General features: G+C 39.2%; 1 protein-coding gene across 2 annotated transcripts in view; it reads right to left on the bottom strand.

Annotated features, from left to right (window-relative positions):
- The window catches only part of LRCH2 (leucine rich repeats and calponin homology domain containing 2), a 56,610-nt gene extending 36,642 nt beyond the window's left edge, over window positions 1-19,968 (bottom strand). For both annotated transcript variants that reach the window (XM_072877480.1, XM_072877481.1), the window contains exons 1-2: window positions 19,694-19,968; window positions 1,288-1,432 (exon numbers count right to left, since the gene is read on the bottom strand). In XM_072877480.1, coding sequence (XP_072733581.1) covers window positions 1,288-1,432; window positions 19,694-19,967 — 419 coding nt within the window. In that variant the 5' untranslated portion in view covers window position 19,968. The remainder of the gene's footprint in view (window positions 1-1,287; window positions 1,433-19,693) is intronic.
- Between the last annotated feature and the right edge of the window lie 230 nt (window positions 19,969-20,198).

Below are 20,198 nucleotides of genomic sequence, written 5' to 3'. Positions count from 1 at the left end.
TTGTTTTTGTGCTTTTTGGTTGTGGGGTTTTTGCCTTTTCTTTTTTTAAAAGAGCTGCCTACTTTACTACGAATTGCACAATACATTACTTCAGTCATCTGAATCCAAAATTAGAATTTGAGATCATGTGGTTTTCTTCTGTAACAAAATACTGAAACTAGTAAGCCAGGATTTTAGCCTGTTCTTCAACTACTGTAGTCCACATGTTCATGTATTGTGAAAACAGTCCTCAGACACTAGCACAAAAATGAAGACAAAGCACAGTAAGGCAAATGATTATTAGAAGAGTCGACTCTTGAAATAACATGCAACGCCCAGTTAGAACTACATGCTACTTTATTTCTGTATAAGGAATTGTATTCAGCACCTCAATTACCATCAAAAGATAAATGGGCTGTTGCTGCTTTGTGAAGAAAGTTAGGTCAAATTTCTTTCAGAAAACATTGAGTTTTATCATATCATTAATCCTCTTTAGAATTGCCACAGAACAGACTACTCTTAAATTATCACTATAAGTACTGATATTTGCAGATTTTGAGACATAGTTTGGTTGGTTGGTTTGTTGGGGGGAGGGGCGGGGGGGGGAGTTGTTTTGGGGTTTTTTGGTTGGTTGGGGTTTTTTTTACTTTTTTCTTTTCCAAGGATCAATTAAAAGTTTTTTTCAAAATAAATTCTGGAACCAAATCTCACGTTATATAGCTCTTAGATGAGAAGACTGTTTTGGACTTGATGCAATCAATATAAGAAACAAGGAATATTGTTGAAAACAATGTCTTGGCTCTTTATGGGAGTGTTCTTCTAGATTCCCTCTCCTTCCAGAGCTCATATTAATCTTCTGTTCTCTTGAGAAGATGCAACCATATGTTTTCCAAGTTTAAGAACAGCAATACAGCAATGAATAATGTAAATAATGTGCAAAATGAGTAGGGCCTTCTGGCCAGAGTCACCTACCCTCTTGAGAGAAGCAAATTTTTTTTTTTTTTTAACACATGTAGTTTCTAAACATTGTCTGTCTGCATAACATTAAAAACACAGAAAACTTTGTAAACTCTCCTTATCTCCATAGTTTACTGACTGAAATTTTGTAATGCTGTCAATGCCTTCCCACAAAGGAAGCAACAACTGCTGGCCTTAAACACCAAGGATAAGGCAAACAAACCACAGAATAACTTTATCTAGCTGGGCAAAAATGATGGCACAGGGGCACTCAATGATCTTATGAAGTAGAATGCCACCTCTCCAATGAGGTAAGGTATATAAAGACCAAAAATTACAAGCATTACTCACCTAATGTTAAGGTAGGTAAGCATTTGCAGGTTTTTAATAGATTCTGGAATGGATTTGATGCAGTTGTGATACAAATTTAAAGTTTCCAGTGGTGCAAACAGCCAGACATCAGGAGGAATTTCAGTAAATCTGTTCTTTGAAAGATCTAGAAGCAAAAGAAAAAAAAAAATCCTTTTTTAGTAAAAAATTTCCCTGCAGTAAGAGGAGATAAAAGTACCCACTGTTATTCTTGTCATGCTCCTAAAAATTAGGGTGTTGCAAGAAGTGTAAAATAATTCAGTTTCACCAGCTGCTACTGCATATAATTAATACACAAAAAAAGACTTAAAATACTAAAAGGTTATTGTTTGATATGCAATTATAACAGAAAATAGAAAAATGACAGGAATTCAAAATATATTACCCACTACATAATTAAGAAAATGTAAAATGCAACTGAATATCAATTATGATTGTCCTTCCTCTATCAGTCTTTGTTCTGTGCAACTTTTGGGGTTTTTTTCCCCCTCCAACTCTAGGCACACCAGTAAGTCAAGGTACAAACCCAGCAAACATTACTTTTCCTGTTTGACAGCTACATTAGAACCTACTTTCATTGTACAAAACATCTGCAATGCTAAAGCCAAGTTTGCAAAAAAACCTTACATATTTATTTTGCTAAAGAACTACAATTCTCATCTAAAAAAATATTCTTTATTGCAAGCACAGTAACTGAGACATTCTCCAGTTACACATTTATAACTTAGCTAAAAAGATAATAAAGTCACAAAAACCAACGCCAAATGTATTTAGCTATAAAAATAAGGATGCAATTTAGCCTAGCCTAAGAGTAGAAAGAGGAGATATCTTTGACAATGTATAATGACAAACATAATACTTGAACTAGAGTTATTTTGACAATGCATGACTGCATTATGCAAATCTGCATGCAGAAGATATGGAAAAACCAGCGCACTACAAAAATGCATACCATCTCTGACTATATGAAATCTTTAAAAAGACCAGAAAATTCAAGTGGGATGTGACTCAAGAATCCTGGAAATTACCAGTTAACTACCAAAACCTCTGTCATAGAAAGTCCATGAAACTATCTTGGAAGAAAGAGGTATTTACTTGAGAACGACTGTCTACTTTTTTGAAAGTAACTCTGGTTCCCAACCCAAGATATTTCAAAAGGATGTGGTTTCTCAGAAACGCTGAACAAACTCTTTTAACAAAGAAGCAATACAGATCCCTTGCTATTTCAGGCTTTAGTTCTCAGTTTTTAACACTTGCATGAAATAACTGTGTTTCTGCTTAGCTCCTATCACATCATAATTGGAACAAACACATAGTTTGTTCTACACTACACTGAAAAAATAGACTAGAAAGTCGCTGGAAAAGTGGCTCAAAGTCACCGTCAGGCTCAAAGAAGAGAGCTCAACAGCCTGAAGTGTAACTGGTAAACCAGCTATAAGCAGCATCTCTCAGGGACAACATTGGAATAAACATCATTTAGTATCTTCATCAACCACCTGGAAAACAGGATAGAATGTAACCTCAGGAAGTGCACGGACAACACCAAGTTGGAGAGAGTGAAGAGGCAACTCATGTGCTGGAGGGATGGGATGCCAGCCAGAGTGACCTTGACTGGCAGATGTCCCATCCAGTTTAATAAAGGCAAATGCAAAGACTTGCACCTGTGGCAGAATAACTGCTCACACTAGCATGGGCTGAAGGACAAAAGGGTAGAAGATAGCTTTGCAGAGAAGAACACATGATGCTGGTACACAACAGGCTGAATGCAAGTCATCGGTGTGCTTGGCAGTGGAGAAGGCTATCCACACAGTGTGCTGCAGATGTCCATCAAATAAAATGGACTGGTACAATGAAACATCACCTTCCAGTGGCATTGTTTTTGGAAGTAGCCTCAACTTTGCTACCTGAAGTCTAGAATATGTGAAATTTGTGAGCTAACTGGCTGTCACTCCATCGTTCCATCACTTCCAAGAAACATTCTCAAGCTAAAGTATCACAAAGCCTTCCTTTAGATCAGGGCATCCACTGCTGACACTGAGTTCTACAAACTCTAGCTGCAAGAGGCAGAAAGAGAAAGATTTATGTTGGAGGACTGGCATTCTTAATGAAGTGAATGAAAAACAGAATAAAGTTCACTAAAACTAAACATCCCAACTAAAATTAAAAAGCTTATTAAAAAATTTAGCATAGCTTGAGAAAGTTTTCACAATAATGTTTGTTTTCTGTTTTTCACCATGTCAATTTTCAAAACATTATAGAAAAATGGCAGCTTTCACATGAAAGAATTTTCTGCAAAACCCTTTTTGGGTTAAACAAAGGCTGTCTTATTCTAATATTCAGCACAGTGGGATAACTGTGTGCAGAAAAGATGCACACAGTTTTATTGCAGGCACAGTTCTACAACCTCCATCACATGATGAACAGAGAGTCTTTGACACAATCCCATTCTAAAGAAATCAGCTCTAAGGCTCTTCCTGCTTTTGTTTTATCAGCAACTCGAAAGATAACTGAAGGCTAGTACAAAGATCTAGTCCACAAAATACAAATGACAGAATCCCACCCTACTGCCGCTGATCCAAAGAGCAGTACTATAGGTAATATCGGAACTGGAAGATTCAAGAGCACCATGAAAATTCTGCCGCTGTATGTGCATCCAGCCATATCTCAACCACACGCCTTGGAAAGACACAGGTTAAAAAACAGCTTTGCCATTTGTTCTGCAGAAATAAAACCCAGAGGTGGGCCAGACAACTACAGTGTGCACCAACTCTCTGCTCTGGACCAGGACTGTATTACTCAAGAGGCAATATAAAACCAGCTGTGGTTTCTAGCCTGGCCTGACAAAAACAACATTAGCACAGTCTGGTTGAACTCCCTTAGTGTACCCTCACCCAAAAATAATACGATTTCCCATTAGAAGAAAATACATAAATATTGTGAAATTGGTATATATTACTGTTGAAAACACTTCCCTGAAAACAACGCCTTAAGACACTCTGAGGCAAGTATTCCACTTTCCCACTATGAAAGCCAGAAGTCCTATTAAAATAGGAAATGATACCCATTATCTGTCAATAATAAAATAAAAAAGGTAAATAAAGAGATGGAAGATAGTATGACTTCTGTTCCAAGCAATTTTTCATTCATTCATTGCAAAACAGTATTAGAATAGCTCCAGGGGTTCAGATCTTTCTAAAGAGAAAGATTCAAGTGTATACAGTTTTCCACAACGTTCATATATCAAATATATTTACAGCATTTTAAAGACAAGTAATGCTATTCTTTATCTAAGCTGAAAAATTACTTCTACTCCAGAAATGTTTTTAAAACAAGTAAAAAATTTATAAGATGAGTTCATCTATTATGCTAAATAAAATGTAGATGTGAAGCTTATGCAATTTAGGTACCTTTTGAAGACTAATAACCCAATGTATGGCTGGGAAAATATTGTAAGAAAAAAGGAGGAAACTTCTGGAACAGACTGTTCCTCTATAAACAAGACAGACTTCATCTCAATCAAAATGGAAGCACATTGCTGGCACTTAAAATGAGAATGGTTTTGTAAGGGTTAATAGACTGAAGAAGCAAGGAAAGCTGCTAAATGCAGAACCGCAGATGATTTAAAATGACAACTCCTCTAGAAGTGAGATTATACAAATTCTTTGCTTAACCAGTTTAGACTGGAAAACTCTAAATTGAGGGTGTTATGTGAAGACTAAATAGAAGACACTATCCATGACTGCTCATGAATCACAGGCTATTTCAATTCACTATCTCTGCAGAAACAATAAAAGTGAGAAGTACACCATCACTAAGGTTAAATTCAAAAGAGGAACTACAAAAATATTAAGAAGTTGGTTGCAGCTTAGTTTCTTTTTAACAGAAAGAGTAAAGTCTTTACTGACTGTAAGACAACAATTAAAAGACAATATATTGAAAGTTCAAAAGGAAAGAATTTTAGGAAATCAGTCAGAGTTTGGAGGGGAAGCTATTAGAAGGAAGAAGGTATATCTTGTATAAATTTAAGCCATGATCAAAAGGAAAAACAAAAAGCTCAAGCTGTCAGGTTACAGCAGTGTGCAGTAAGGTAGTCAAATAGCATTAACATCATGTTTGCCTTGTTTTTGCACTTTTCCCTAAGCATTCATTACTGCTTGCTATCAGAGGCATGCTGCTAGAACAGACTGGCCTTTTATTTAATCCAGTACAATCATTTTTATATTCACACTTTGCACGCACTACATGTTGAATTTGAAATACAAGGCTTAGTTGGGAAATTTACACTTGAACCTCATCTTGATGTTATAACATTTTTCATAAAAATATACTGATCCATGATATTGGTGTTGGATTTTTGCTTGCTCAAAGCATTCCAAATTTTTATTTAGAAACTAGATCGAAAAGAAAACAACCTGCCCCCCCCTCACAAAACCCAGATCTGCCCTCCTAACTCGTGATACATACAGATTTTCCTAGCCAGTTTTTTTAGTAATGCTTTAGCACAGTCTAAGCCAAAAAACATCTAAGCACAACAGTAACTATATGATTAGTTCTACAGAAGTCAATGAATGTATAAAATTAAAACTGTTCATACCTGATCCTAAATATACACTTTTAGCCAATCAAAACATAAGTCTGAGATCAACACACAGAACATGGGTAAAATTTATTAGTCTATCAGATGCAAGATGATTCTGCAGAAGAAAACAAACTCTCAAATACTGCAGAAACACCTGCATATGGTGATTCCAGGAGGCAGAAATTTTCCATGTCCACAAAACACTCAGTCACCTTATAATTCAAATCCTGTGATGGTTAAAATTTATATTGAACAATAACAGCATTTAAAAAAAACCCTCAGTTTAATTATATTTCACACAGCAATTATTAATTCACTTGACAGGTCAATGGTACTGAAGAAATACAGGCAGGCAAATGTTCTTACTTAGTGTAATGCTCCAAAGCCACCTTATGACCACGTCCTACCAACTATTCGTCTGTTACACAAATATCCCATTTTTCTTTTTCTCCCATCCCAAACAGAAAGCCAAGTCTCCCTCCTTGAGGGGGGTCCTATAAAGAGAAAATTACCAGATTTGCATTCTATCTGCTGGAGTTCCAAGAGTGATATCAGCAACATAGACAAGACTAAGGCTTTACTAATGTGTTACCTTCTCCCACAAGTAAGGACATTAGACTTCAAACACCTTTAACTTCACAGTCAACCATGGTAAATGTTGGGCATTATTTGTACCACAGCATTCAAGGAACAGGAGACAGAATATAAAATTTAAGAACTTAAGTTCTGTTACACAAAGATATTCCAGATGCTGAAATGTCAAAATAATTTAAAGGAATCAGCCAGTAAATATATGCATTTCCCTGTCTCCTTAAGGAGAGGGAAGGAAAGTTAAATCCAAGCTACCAAGCATTTAAGATTAACCATACAGCAAAGATGCATGCGTGAAATACAGTGAAATTTGTCTTGGAAAAAAAAATAAAACCCAACAACAAAACCAAACAAACCAACCAACCCTAAGTCAGACTAGAAAAGTCTAATAACTTAAGCTCCTATGAGCATGAGTTGCCCACCTTCTACCAGGAATGGAGATTACAGCATAACACAGAAAGAAAAGCATGAATCCAAAAACGAAGAACAGGTCAGCTTGCCAAAGCAGTCCATCTACGCCATGCCCACCAGGGACTCCTGGCGTGCTAGGGTCAACTTCCAGAGCCCTGCAATATTATTATATACCTTTAATACACGTAGTGGAAGGAATCTCTCACCCACTGCAGATGAACAGCCAGGGCTGCAGAATTAGAGTTACAGAAACTCAAAGCTAAGTAGAAAAAGACCCTCCAAATCTCTCAGTTGGAGTGTTGTTATTGTTCCTGACTCTGGCTCAAGTAATTCCTCAGCAGTTGCGCAAGTTCATTAGCTCCCACCCTATTTTATGTTATACTAGCAGAGTTTGTACGGCCATACCATGAAAAAGTGTGAGTCCCCAGGAGAATGTTCCAAGCCTGTACATCTCCCATTGAGGTATGTCTGTAATGCTACAAAAACTGTATTTTCGCATTATCGTTAGTCTTGCCATCTTCTTTACTGGGAATAATTAAATGCAGATGCTCAGAAATTTCATTAAAAAGAAACATTGATGAGCTAACGCTAAACTTGAATAATCCACATCCAAAAACTTCATCCTTCATTTTACTACTCTGTCACAGTATCAAGCTTCCAAAGACCTTGCAGAGCTGCTAACAACTTACAAGTGTTTGAACAAAACAGTTTAGAAAATAAACCCACTTGTATTACATTTTCCACCATCCTTGTTTAAGCAATCCTGCTTTGAGAACTAAAAAGGTAACAAAAACCATGGAAATAGTATATAGTAGTTGTTTATAAGCAAACTGAAGCTCCCAGTTTCTGTCGTGATATTTCAGTAGTGACTATCTACATAATCTAAGAATATGATTGGTCTTTACTGTAATCACTAAGAATATTCTTGTTTTCTATCTTGCTTTAATCTTCAAGAGTCACGTAAGTACTATATAAATGACATGATCATTCTGAGACTGGGGAAAACAGATTCATGAGTCAGCAGGTAGTCAAAGGTACTATTTGAATTTACTGATCTTAAGCTGAGGTCTATAAGCCCAATATTAAAGTGACAAATTATGTAGGGGGGGGAGAAAAATTAAGAAAACAGTATGTTTCGAACTCTACTAAAGCTTGAGGCTCCTTACCCAGTTTGTTGAGAAAGTAAGAAAGGAAATAAGAGATTTGGCTTTCATTACTAACCACAGAAATGGCACTTAGGAGGAACAAACCAATTTCATTGTTTATGTAACAACACTTTCTTCAGTCATAAAATGAAACTAACTGAGGCTTCTAGGAGAATCCAGAAAACACATTTCACAGAGAGATTGAAATATCACTGGAGATGCTCAAAACTCAACTGGACAAGGCCCTGCGCAACCTGCTCTAACTGGACCTGTACTGAGCAGGAGACTGTCCTAGATGACCTATGAAGACCTCTTTCAACCCATGTAATCACAGGATATAAAAATTGCAGTTTATTTGTATTACAGGAGTATGATCATCTTAGCACTGTTTGAGTATTTCAAATATCAGTCCCTTATGATGGTAAAGGGGAAAACTAAAGATACATCGAAAAAGCCAAGCGTGGCTAATACTTATCTGCTTCCTATAAAGGGTCTTAATTCTGCCAGCCATGAATTTTGATAGCAGCATTAATGAAACACAAATCTTCATTTGAAGCTTTCAAATACCTGGGGGGGGGGGGCAGGGGGGAAGAACGGGGACGACAACCCACAAAAATCCCCCCAAAACAACAGCTACATTCACCTAAAAAAAATGTGTATTCTGTGTCCAAACTACAGTGTGTTTTAAGCACCTTGCTCCTATGCTGTTATCTAGTATAGGGGAAAGAAAAAAAAAAAACAACAAACCCTGAAGACTAAGCCAGAAACTGGAAGCTAGATTTGATGGGAGAAAGCGAGACTATTCAAGAATTTTTTCTCATAGATTCTCATCACAAGTCCTTGGCATAAGCTACCTAGCACTTTCAATTACAATTGAAACATAACCAGATTTCTGAAACTACTGATTCATCCAGATTTTCAGGAACCTCAGGAGAAAGGAACTCTTAAGCTTGCCAAGCTTACTTCAAAAGGGATGTCCTCTAGCATCTCTAGCATTCCCCTCAAACTCTACACATCCTACTTGCAGGTCCAGAGTTCAAATCTTAATGTTAATGCATGACTACTGCTGTTAAACACAGAAATGTTTTAAAATTTTCTTTGAAAAAGGAAAAAAAAGTCTGGTTAATTAAATAGCTAACATCAGAATTCTTAATATTTACTTAGGTTGCAAAATTAAGCATTGAAGAATTAAAATATGTCCAAATGTAGAATGATTGTGCATACCGATACAAACAGCAACCACTTCAGCTACAAAACAGACAAAAAATTTTTAGAATTTACTGGCAAAGAATGTTCAAGAATTACAGCAAAATAATGTTTTGCATGTAACTATGCATTTCACATACAAATATATGTTTGCTCTCCAACATTAAGAGCTATGGTGAAGGACTACACAGAACACACTGAGCACCCATCAGCTCTTCTGCACAATAAGGAAACTCTGATATACCTGTCAGACACCTATAGCGCTCAAGAAATAAAATTGACCAATGTACTTTCCTTGTCACAAGGAAAGTTAAACACATTTAAAGTCTATTGTTAAAAGTTTATGTAGTAATATTTAAATTTATTTTTATCCATTGTGTATACTCAAGTAAAATAGAAGCGTAGTCTGTCTTCATCTAATCCTTGTGGTTGCTATATATTTAAATTGACATATCAAAAATGACATATAATAGACAAAAATTCAGAACTGGTTCATAAGCCCCATAAGCATTTACTATGGAATCACAGGCAGCAGGATTCACACTCTGCAGCACAGTCTTCCCACAAATGGGAAGCCACTTTTTTAACAGAAGACATAAGTTGTGTCTGTGAAGTTACGCCTGAGCATTTAAAACTGATGTTGTTTTACTTTCAACAAATATTATGCACTTGTAGAAAATAAGATTTCATCTATAAGTATTTAATGCCATGTAATGGCATTTGAATCATCCTCCAAATATTTTTTTAATATGACATTGTCATAGTTGAAATTTAATTCCAAATCACCTGGAATATTAGCTGTAAAATCTAGAAAAAGCTCCCTCAAACCAATGAAACTTTTAGAAGAGTATAAGCCTTTTTAATCTGAGCATGGAGTCAATGTGCAAAAAGTACAAATCACTTAAAGTTTCTACAGAAGCGAAAGATCATTTTAAGAAATAAGCTTTTTGGTGTCCCTGCTCAGAAGGACTTAGTTTAGAAACTGTATGGTTAGAATTTTCACATTTAAATAAACTTAAATGATGTTACCAGAACTTCATCTTCACTTTGTGATTAATATTGCAGTAGCTTATGATTAAAAAAATTGAAGGAAAAGTCTTATACACACTTTGCATTTTCAGCAATGTTACATGGGCAGCTAGTTCTACTTCTGTATTTCCAGTATTGCTTCCTATTTATCTTAGGCACAACTTTGTAAGGATTTCACTTTCACATACTTCTCTAGCTTTAATGTATTATATTTTAATTAGTAACTCGTAAGTGAATATGCTGACATTTCAAAACTGAGATTGATCCAGCCATATTACTCAATTCTTGATTTTTTTAAAATGGCAACTCAAGTCAAAGGCACAAAACAGTGCTAGGAACAGAGAATAGAAAGTTATTTCATTGCATACCCTTACCTTGATACTGCATGCAGTATCATAAGCCATTCCCGGCTTATCTCAAAAAAGATACAGTACAACATATACAAAGAGTATATGCACAGGCATGAGAATTTTTCAGTATAAAAGGAGATTATACAGAATAGGTTTCATCAGCCTGGAATAGACAACTGAGGACACAATCTATTTTCATTATTTTCAGCAAAAATATGGGGGCTGCAAAGGAAGTTATCAAGTAACAGGTTAAAAAGATTATTGTTAGCTTTTAATAGAGAATCCTGGGCTAGATACACCTTTTGTATCAATATGGTTATGTCCAATTTGTATATTAGAAAAATACCTTTCTAATATATAGCGTATGATTTTCTATATTTTTTTCTAATTATATAGTATATAATCCTATGTATAACCATGACAGAGAGACTGCACATAAATAAAGACCAGCACCTCTTTCCAAGCACCTGCTATGCCAGGGAATATAGTGGAAGACAGCAGCAAAGATAAAAAGAACGCTTTGCAAGTAATTTGAGAGTAAGGGAAATAATAGTAAGAAGTTTCTGAAACTGGAAGGAGAAAGAGCACCAATACGGAGTTGCCGCTTTTATGCAGTCACAAAATTGCAACATGCGTGAATGAGAAACTCAGGACACCTGAGCAAGTTCAGAAAAAGTATAAAGGTGTCACGTGGTGGCAAGGAAACAACTGTTTAACAGCTAGAGAGAGATGAAAAAACCTTCCAGGACAATGAATTACTTTGGCCAGCTTAACAGCTTCCAGTGCATGTTCAATCATTTATTCAGTCTTCTAACACATGCAATGTCTCCTTATATGCTACTAAAGTGAAACACAGGGTACTGGACTGTGCTAATGTGAGCAACCATGTTTCTCATAGCAATACACCATAAAATATTTTAGCACAGGGTTGCTCCATATTAGAGAAAAGCTAATAATCTTTTCACATTGCTTCTCAGTTTCATGCTCCTCTGCTTGTGTTTCTTCTTCGAGCTGTTTAAAAGAAAGAAAAACACTCCCAAGACTGTAGGTGGCTACAAGCAGCTTTTACCTTTTTTTAACTGGGTGTTTGACAGAGCACAGAATAGCTTCTATTTTTGTGAAACAGATATTACAAAGAGATATTAAAAAGTGGTGTTTGGGTTCTCATCAAGTTTCTCATCAAGCACACAGGGAAGGTTGTACAGGCAACCAGAAAGCTGTATTTTACAGATTCAGAGTTCTTGGCTTTTCAAACTAAACAGCACTACTAAAGAAAAAAAATCCTTTTTCTAAAAGATATACTCATTACTTTAGGGGCTTAAACAAAAAAAAAAGCATCATGTCAGATCAAACCACAGTTCTTCCACGTGAAATACATGTTTCTGTAACCGGAACAGACCAATGGTTGTCTCTCACAGACTTCTGCTACCAGGGAGGAAGGATTCAAATCCAGCACACTGGCTTTGAAATCAAGGTAGCCTTGAGGAATCCACTATTCTGGCCCATTCTCATTGAGCCTAGTCTCCTAGTCTACACAAGATGCATCTACATTGAACACGTCTAAATCGGTAGTTCAGTTCAAGCAATTCTGTTTTTTCATGTAAGTCATCTCCACTTGCTACACATTGGTTCAGGTACATGAGGTTTTTCCTGAATTTGCACTCACCAAAAACTAAACCAGAAGCTCTGATCTAAAGGCTGGAACAACTGGAGGGCATGCCAGTGCTGACCTGCTGCACACCAACGAAGGGATGAAACCAACAGATGAATTCAGGGAATTCCTCACCATGTTACCACATGAGCAAGATCCAGGCATTTCCAACACAAGACAGCACACTGCTCCAACTCTTGAATATATGTGTTCAGTTATTTTAGCATAGCATGATTAAAACAAAAAATAAAGAACACACCACCAAGAGGAGGGAATCATTTACTCCTCAAATTGGGATATGAAGGGGTAAACTGGCACACCAGTTGGCTATACAGTCAAAAGGACATTACCAAATGTCAAGGATTATCTTCCTCTCCGCTTCTGAAGGCATCATGTCACACAAATCTTTTATAGTTTGAAATGGTAATCAGCAAATCCCACAGGAAGCTTGTTTGTTTCCCTAAACAACACAGCACTTCAGCATTTAGTCTAGACTATAATTCTTAAAACAGCTTACTACCAGAAAGATTGAAGCGTGTTTTCCAGCAAGACTTATTAAGTTTGTGTATAATAGCACAGGGCATCTTCCTCCCATTTAAACTGCCCATTACTTATTGGTTTAATTCTGTCAATTTCTTTTTTTGTTTTGAAATTTTTAAATTCCAAGTTTCAGTTTCAAATTATTTTAACACTTTCACAGAAAAGGGAAATAATCACAGATAAGGGAAAATAATCATCATTCATAAATGAAGCAAAGTCTGGATTTGGTAAGGATTACCTAAAACACACACAAAACTCCTAAGTAAAGCTTCTTATGTTAGCCTCTGTACGCTCAGTTATATACATCCAAGGCCTTTGCCCTGAAGAGCTTACAACCTGAATAGAGGTGAGGCAGAGACAAAAGGCTGCAACCAATCAACTGTAACCAGTGTTTACTATATAACTTATCTTTTGTGTGGATAAAATTGCTTGACACTGAATAAACAAGCAGAAAAGTAAGCTAGACTGCTGGAAGAGAAAGAACATTGGAAAACAAGGTGAGTGAAGTAAGAGTGAAGCAGAAAAAAAACTGAAGAAAATGGGTAAACTAACAGTCCATGAGCACAGAGTGAACAGGGTCTAGCAACAGCATGTTCTCTTGAGACACGAAGGCCACTGCTGTAGCAACTTCAGCATCTGTTCTTATTTGCTGGTGTCTCCCGCTGACTCTGTCCTACTCATGCCAGACCTCATGGCAGTGTTTACGAATGGCTGTAGCCACTTCTATTAGCTTAAAAATAAGTATGTAATATCACTCATTACTGCATATAATGATTTGAAGTGAACACTTCCATAAACCTTTTAGTTCTAGGTTGGTCTTTAATATATCAAGTTCTTGTCCACTACATACTGGTTCCACCTATTGAAACAGCAGTAAAGTGACAAATTGAAGTAGATGTTTGTTTTAATATACAGATGGCCAGGGATTTACTCATTGTGCACTTACATCTGCTGGTCAGCAGCCTACGAACAAGCCTGAGATGCAGGGTTCCTTCAAGCCTTGCAACTACAAAAACCTTTTTTGAGAAATCATACGTTGACACTTGGGAACACGTTAGTGATAATCATGTCTGTCAAGCAAAAAAAAAATTTTAGTTCTTTAACGGAGAATAAGACTTTCTATTTTTCCCCTCACCTAAAGCGCTATACCTTCTCTAGATGTCAGAGCTGGTAGCAGATTCTCCAAGCAGCAAACAATCCCAGGTTAGTTAGAAGAATGATGAAAATCAGACTTTGGACAGCCACAGAAAAGAGGAGAACTCAGAATTCTCTCCACACTGTCATGTAGAACTTTTACCACAAAAAAGATCTAGCGAGTATCTTTGCATTTTCTGTGGAATTATAGCCTTCAGTCCTGATTCAGTTACAACTTTTTGCTAAGGACACGTTTCAGCATTAAATGCCAGCCTTGCCACTTTTGAATCCAATCCAACAAAGCTTCACAAGTCAAATGAGAAAATACTTTTCACAAACAAAAAATCTGAAAAAGCAAAGGCTAGTCCATTTTTCTTGTCACACAAGGTTTTGCAATACAATTCATGATCTAAATACATTTTCCCCCTCCTCAAATAGTAAGTAACAAAGCAGAAATATGTATCACAAAAAGTTCTTTAGATCAATCAAAAGCAGAAATAACTTGGAGGTTAAATCTTTTTGATATTCCAAGGCACAAAAATAGTCAATGTGATGGCAAATTTAGTTTTGATAATACAAAGTCAAAAAATTACACATTGCATGTTTCTTGTAGGTCTGTATTTCAGATAAGGCTATAACATGGATTTTTTTTTTTTATGATTAGATTAAGATTCTTCATAATGCAATCCTTTTATGCAAGGTGAACTAGTAATAAGTTGTTTTAACTTCAGCTCACTGAACTGAGACTTTTCCTAACTTGTCTATAATACCAAGTGTCCTTAACAACTATCCTTATTACTGGCCTTCAGCAGGAAGGCCTCAGACAACATACACAACTCATTTTCCCTTAGCCCAAACACTAGATAGGCTAAGAAGCCACGGTGGAGAATTTCCACAATTACTTGCTTATAAACTGTGCCACTTCCAGATTTTGCATCTGATACATTTCTGAGCATAATCACTATCCCCTCCCCTGCCCCAACATATAATCCAACTTTCTCTTTTTGTCCAAATCTGAAGAAGTCACATTGAAAAACATGTGGTTCTTTAGTAATGTTTGATTTCTACAATGTAATCTAGATTTAAGATATACATCATATATGAATGTTATTTTCTTGAGCTGAAAATTGGATTTGGTGTTGCTATTCAGTTACCTGCCATCACTTTACTCAACATTGGTACCAACAAAAATAACTTTATTCAGACAGGAAAATATAATTGGTTTACAAGTGTATACTATAAAGGCAGAAGAGGAGCATTATAAACTAACATTCTCATGCAATTCACACTCAATATTAAGCTGCAGCTTTTGTTTTTTAATCCATAATCACATGAATGACTATATACACCTTAGAAGGGCCAGAAATACGATGTAAAAAACCAACAAAGTCATGCAAGTAATGCTAGGCAATGTATCTTAAATGACAACCGTGTCTCCTTCCATCCACCCCCTCAGCAGACACGTGCAGGAATCACAATGTGTGAACTCTGCCCGTGGTGCCAAGATTGTTATTGGCCATGACAGGAGGGCTCATCCTGAAGCCATATTGGGAATACACTGGTGTTACTTGTCAGCTATAGAAGAAGGTAGCAGGTGGTGAGAAACGAGAAATTTTAAAGTTAATGTATTTACAGGCAATCATTCACCTACTTATAATTGCTTGGAGGTTCCCTCAGAATTAAAAATTGGGAATCAAGTTTGTTGTGACAAAGTCATAAACAAGTAAGCTGGCACAAACAAGATGGCACCACTATATTTATCCAGAGCAAATAAATTGTTTGAGCTGTCAGTCTAGTACCTTTCATATTTACTAAATTCATGTTTTAAGAAGCACTCATAAAAAAAGAGGGAAATTGCTAAAGGCATAGGTTGACTTAGTTCAGCATGGCAATACAGCACAGTAACCTATCTTTAAAAAAACAAAACAGAAAACATACAACTCTTCAGCTAAGCAGAGAGCGATTACATTGATGTGATACTCAATTACTTAACTGCCAGGGGGCCTAATGTTGCTCACACAGCGAGATGCAAAATAACACACGTTAATAAAATGATTGGAATATTCAATATATCTCTTGATACACCTCTTGATATCTCATGACCTACAATTTTTTTTTTTCCAGAAGTTCATTTAACAGCAGCACAAGATCTGTTTGAACAGCCAGAAGACAAATTCAGGGAAATAATAAAATAAGGGGTTTTTGTGGCCCAAGAGCTGCAATGACAATTCATGGTTAAAAAAAGATATGACAAACATAAGGTCAGAGCTAAACAGCCAGATATCATCATTATGCTTTCAGCTTAGCAATAATTTTTGTCACATAAGTTAAGGTGTCCAAAACGTGCTACAGTATTTGCAAATTTTGTACTGGCAAGCCATTACATAAGTTAGATGTAAAATACAGCCAGACCTTAAACAAAAAAACCCCAGGATATTTTTGATAAAATGACAGCAATTGTGCTTTAATGTATATATATCTGAACCTTACTGAGAATGGTAGTGGTTTTACTTCAATCCTAGAAATAACTTTCTGTTGCTGATTTTATTGATGTTAAGGCAGAATATTCTGGATTTACAGTGAAACTGTAGATCCTACTGCATAAGGGTTTGTGATATGGAAAACAAATGGTTTACATCCAGATTTGTTAGAGGGGTTTTTTTAAATGTTTGTTTCACGTACCACAGAACTGAATTTCAGAGTCACTGACTTAGAACAGGAAGTGAAACACAGCAAAGATTTTTGACCCACGCCCCATCTCCCATGCCTCAGCCTAAATCTATAACCTTTTTCATGGGAATATTCTAATGTAAAAGTGATAACTGCTACAAAAATGGCAATAAGTAAATAACCATAGCCTCTGAGGCAGTTGCTGATCCTCCATCAAGCTCTATGCTATACTGATACTCTGTAAAGAATATCTGTGATTCGCCAGCAGAATACCACTTACCCACTTCTGAAAAAAATTCTACAGATTAAGTCAATAAAGACTACAAATCTTTTGTTTACAAGCACATTTTGAAAGACATCTAAAATTTGTATTTCACAGGATTAATTTGTAAATCAGTGCTACATTAAATCATGAGTGTTATGAGATGGTACTTGCATAGACCCACATCAACTATTTAAGCAAGTTTTTTTAGAGCAGCAAGCAATATGGCTATTTTTGTCAGAGACTGCCCTGAAACATTTTCATACAATCTTTCATGATGAAAATTCAATCCTGATGGTAGTGAGTGGGCTCTACTACATCCTAAAAGATAAAGACAAGATCACTGCAGACAGCTTTTACTCAAATATGTTGAGATTCGAAATAAAACAACAAAAGAATTAAACCCAAAATGCAATTAGTAATAATTAGAAGCAAACACAAAATATGGATTCTTGATGCACCTGCTTCAGGATTAGATTGCCTATATACAATGCTTCATTTTTAAAGATTTAGTTATTGAATATTTATACACAGAAGTGACCTACTATGTTGCTGAATACAGTTTTATACTACTACAAAAGAAAAGAGCTATTATTTCATAGACTGTTTTTATTTTAAACTTGTGCTTCCATTATGAAATAACTAACACACTGTAACCTATCCCTATTCTGCATTGCACATAGGGATGCATCACATGTGTCAGGAAAAAAAGCTAATAACCCACAAATCATTAGCAGGCTTGGTACTGGATACAGAAATGGGATTTTAAAATCAGTCCTTCACAAATCCTACACAACCTAATATATCACAGAAGGAGGAGTACATCATTATTTAACCCTCTGCACAAATGCAGCCCACAACAAAGACCAACAGAATGAGTATTTGATAGACCAGGAGTACAGGAGTGTCAGAGATGGATAAGGCACCACAATGGGCAGTCTCATATTCAAAACAATAAGCCAGCTATCCATAACCCATGGGGAAAGAAAAGCCCCAAAACAAAACAAAAAAAACCCCATGGAATTTATTCACCCAAACAACATTTTGGAAAGCTACTACTACTCATGAACAAAAGATGCTAGACCTCTCATTAATATTTTGTTCTAGCACATTACTTAAAATGATCCTTTTTCAGCAGCCACTCCAGCAGCAAATAAATCCAAAAGTACATCAGAGATGAGCCAAAATATAACAGAACCCCCGTGGAAAATGTAGTTTTGTTTGCTAGGAACTCCATAGAAAAATGTCTCCAAGTTTACTTCACCTGAAAGCCTGGGTAAATCCAGGCTCATACTCATGATATCTAAGCATTTACCAACACGGTGAATACATTAAGCTCTGACATGCACTCTGCTAGACGCGCACACATCCCCCTCTCACTCGCACTTGTAACCATCTTCCTGCTGAGCTGGGAAGAAGGACCTACTGGAATACCCCTGGTAATAAAGCTTCACTGCAAGGGATTTGACACCCTTGAAGGTACAAACCAACCACAGCATGGAGCTCTTATTCCCCAGAGCGCGAACTAAATAGCTCCCCACATCTTGCACACCCTCTTCCAGGCACCGTGTGCATACACACGAATTGCGAGTCCTCATCCTTATGACACGTATAGACAGACACACAGAACACAACGCCTAATTACCTGTGAATACCCCCCCCCCCCCCCCCCCCCGCACGCAGAAAGCGCAACCCTTCCCTCACAGCACAAGCACACACAGACGGGAACCTCTCCTCACTGCAGGCAGGCAGCCCCGCTCCCCCCGCAGCACAGGCAAGCAGGCACACAGAGAGCGCCGGCGCCCCTCCCCATGGCAAACACACACACGGAGCACAATAACCCTCCCACTGCACACACGGACGGGATTTAGCGGGAGCCCCTCTTCCCGCAGAGCCCTGCCTTTGCACACACACAGCGGCAGCACTGCGCGCAGGCGCATGCTGCTGGGGTACCCTCGCCCCTTGCACCCCACCTCCTCAGGCACACCGCAGGAGCACCCCTGCCTTTGCACGCACACACTAGAAACAAGGTGGCCTCTGGTGCCCAGCCCGCCACCACATACCCACAGAGCAGGAACGCTCCCCCCGTAAGCGCACACGGCAGAAGCAACCGCCCAATGCACGCAGAGGGGGAGCACCCCACCACTGCACACCCCAGATCCTCCAGCCCCCCCGTCCTACTGCATGCAGGGGGAGCCCCCGTCACTGTCCCGCCCCCCCCCCCGACATGGAGCCTCCCCACTATCTCCCCCATTGCCCTCACACAGCGAGGGCCCCTACTCCTCCCCACTGCCACCACAGCAGCCTCCACACACATTTCAAGACCCCCACAGCCACCACAGCGGGGGCTCCTTAGTGCTTCTCCCCCTTGCCACCACACCAGCCTCCCCACTACACCTTCCCCATTGCAACCACAGCGTAAGCCCCGCACTGCTCCCCCCAATTGCCATCACAGCGGATCCCCCAGCTGCATCCTCTCCATTGCGCCCACTGGGCACCCCCAGGCCCCCCAATGCCACCAGAGCAGGCCGCTCCCATGCCACCCCCACCCAACTGCCACCACAGCCCCCACCACCCGCAGCCCTCCTTTGCCACCACAGGAGACCCCTTCGCCACATCCCCTCCACTGCCACCGCAGCAGGGCCCCTGCACCCCCCCACTGCCACCACACGGCCCCCACTTCCCACTGCTCGCCCCCAACTGCCACCACAGCGGGGACGCCCCCCTCACAGGCGGGCCCCCACCCGCCCCCCATTACCGCCGCAGCCGGGCCCCCTAGGACGGAGGCCCCGTCACGCCTCACAGCCCGAGCCCCCCCACCTGCTTGCGTGGTGTCGCTGAGGTCGTAGCCACTGCCGGGGAAGTCGCGCAGCTTCCTCCCGCTGAGGCAGAGGATGCCCGAGCTGCCCGCCTCCTCCAGGGCCCGGTCCAGGCTGCGCACCGTGTGCGGCTGCGGCAGAGTCGCCGCGCCCCAGTGCGGCCCGGCCGAGAAGGAGAGAGTGAGGTGAGCGGGGATCCCCAGCCCCCCCACTCCGTTGCCGTTGCCACTGCCACTGCCGTTGCCGCCGCCACCGCCCCCCTGCCCGGCCGCCATCTTCACGCGGCGCCGACCAGCCCCACAATAACAACAGCCAGGGCCGCCCCGCCGCCACGCCAGCACTGCGCAGGCGCCGCTGAGCCCGCAGGGGGCGGGGGGGGGCGCGGGAGTGAGACAGAGGGGCCGCTGGCGGAGGGGGCGTGGCTCCTGCGTGCCCCTCGACCGCCCTCACCAATCCGCGGCGGCGTGGAGCGAAGGGGCGTGGCTCCGCTGCTCCCCTGCGGCCTC

Source organism: Ciconia boyciana, chromosome 12 (genome assembly GCF_034638445.1).
Source record: "Ciconia boyciana chromosome 12, ASM3463844v1, whole genome shotgun sequence".
NCBI lineage: Eukaryota > Metazoa > Chordata > Aves > Ciconiiformes > Ciconiidae > Ciconia > Ciconia boyciana.
This window is presented reverse-complemented; position numbering and strand designations above follow the sequence as displayed.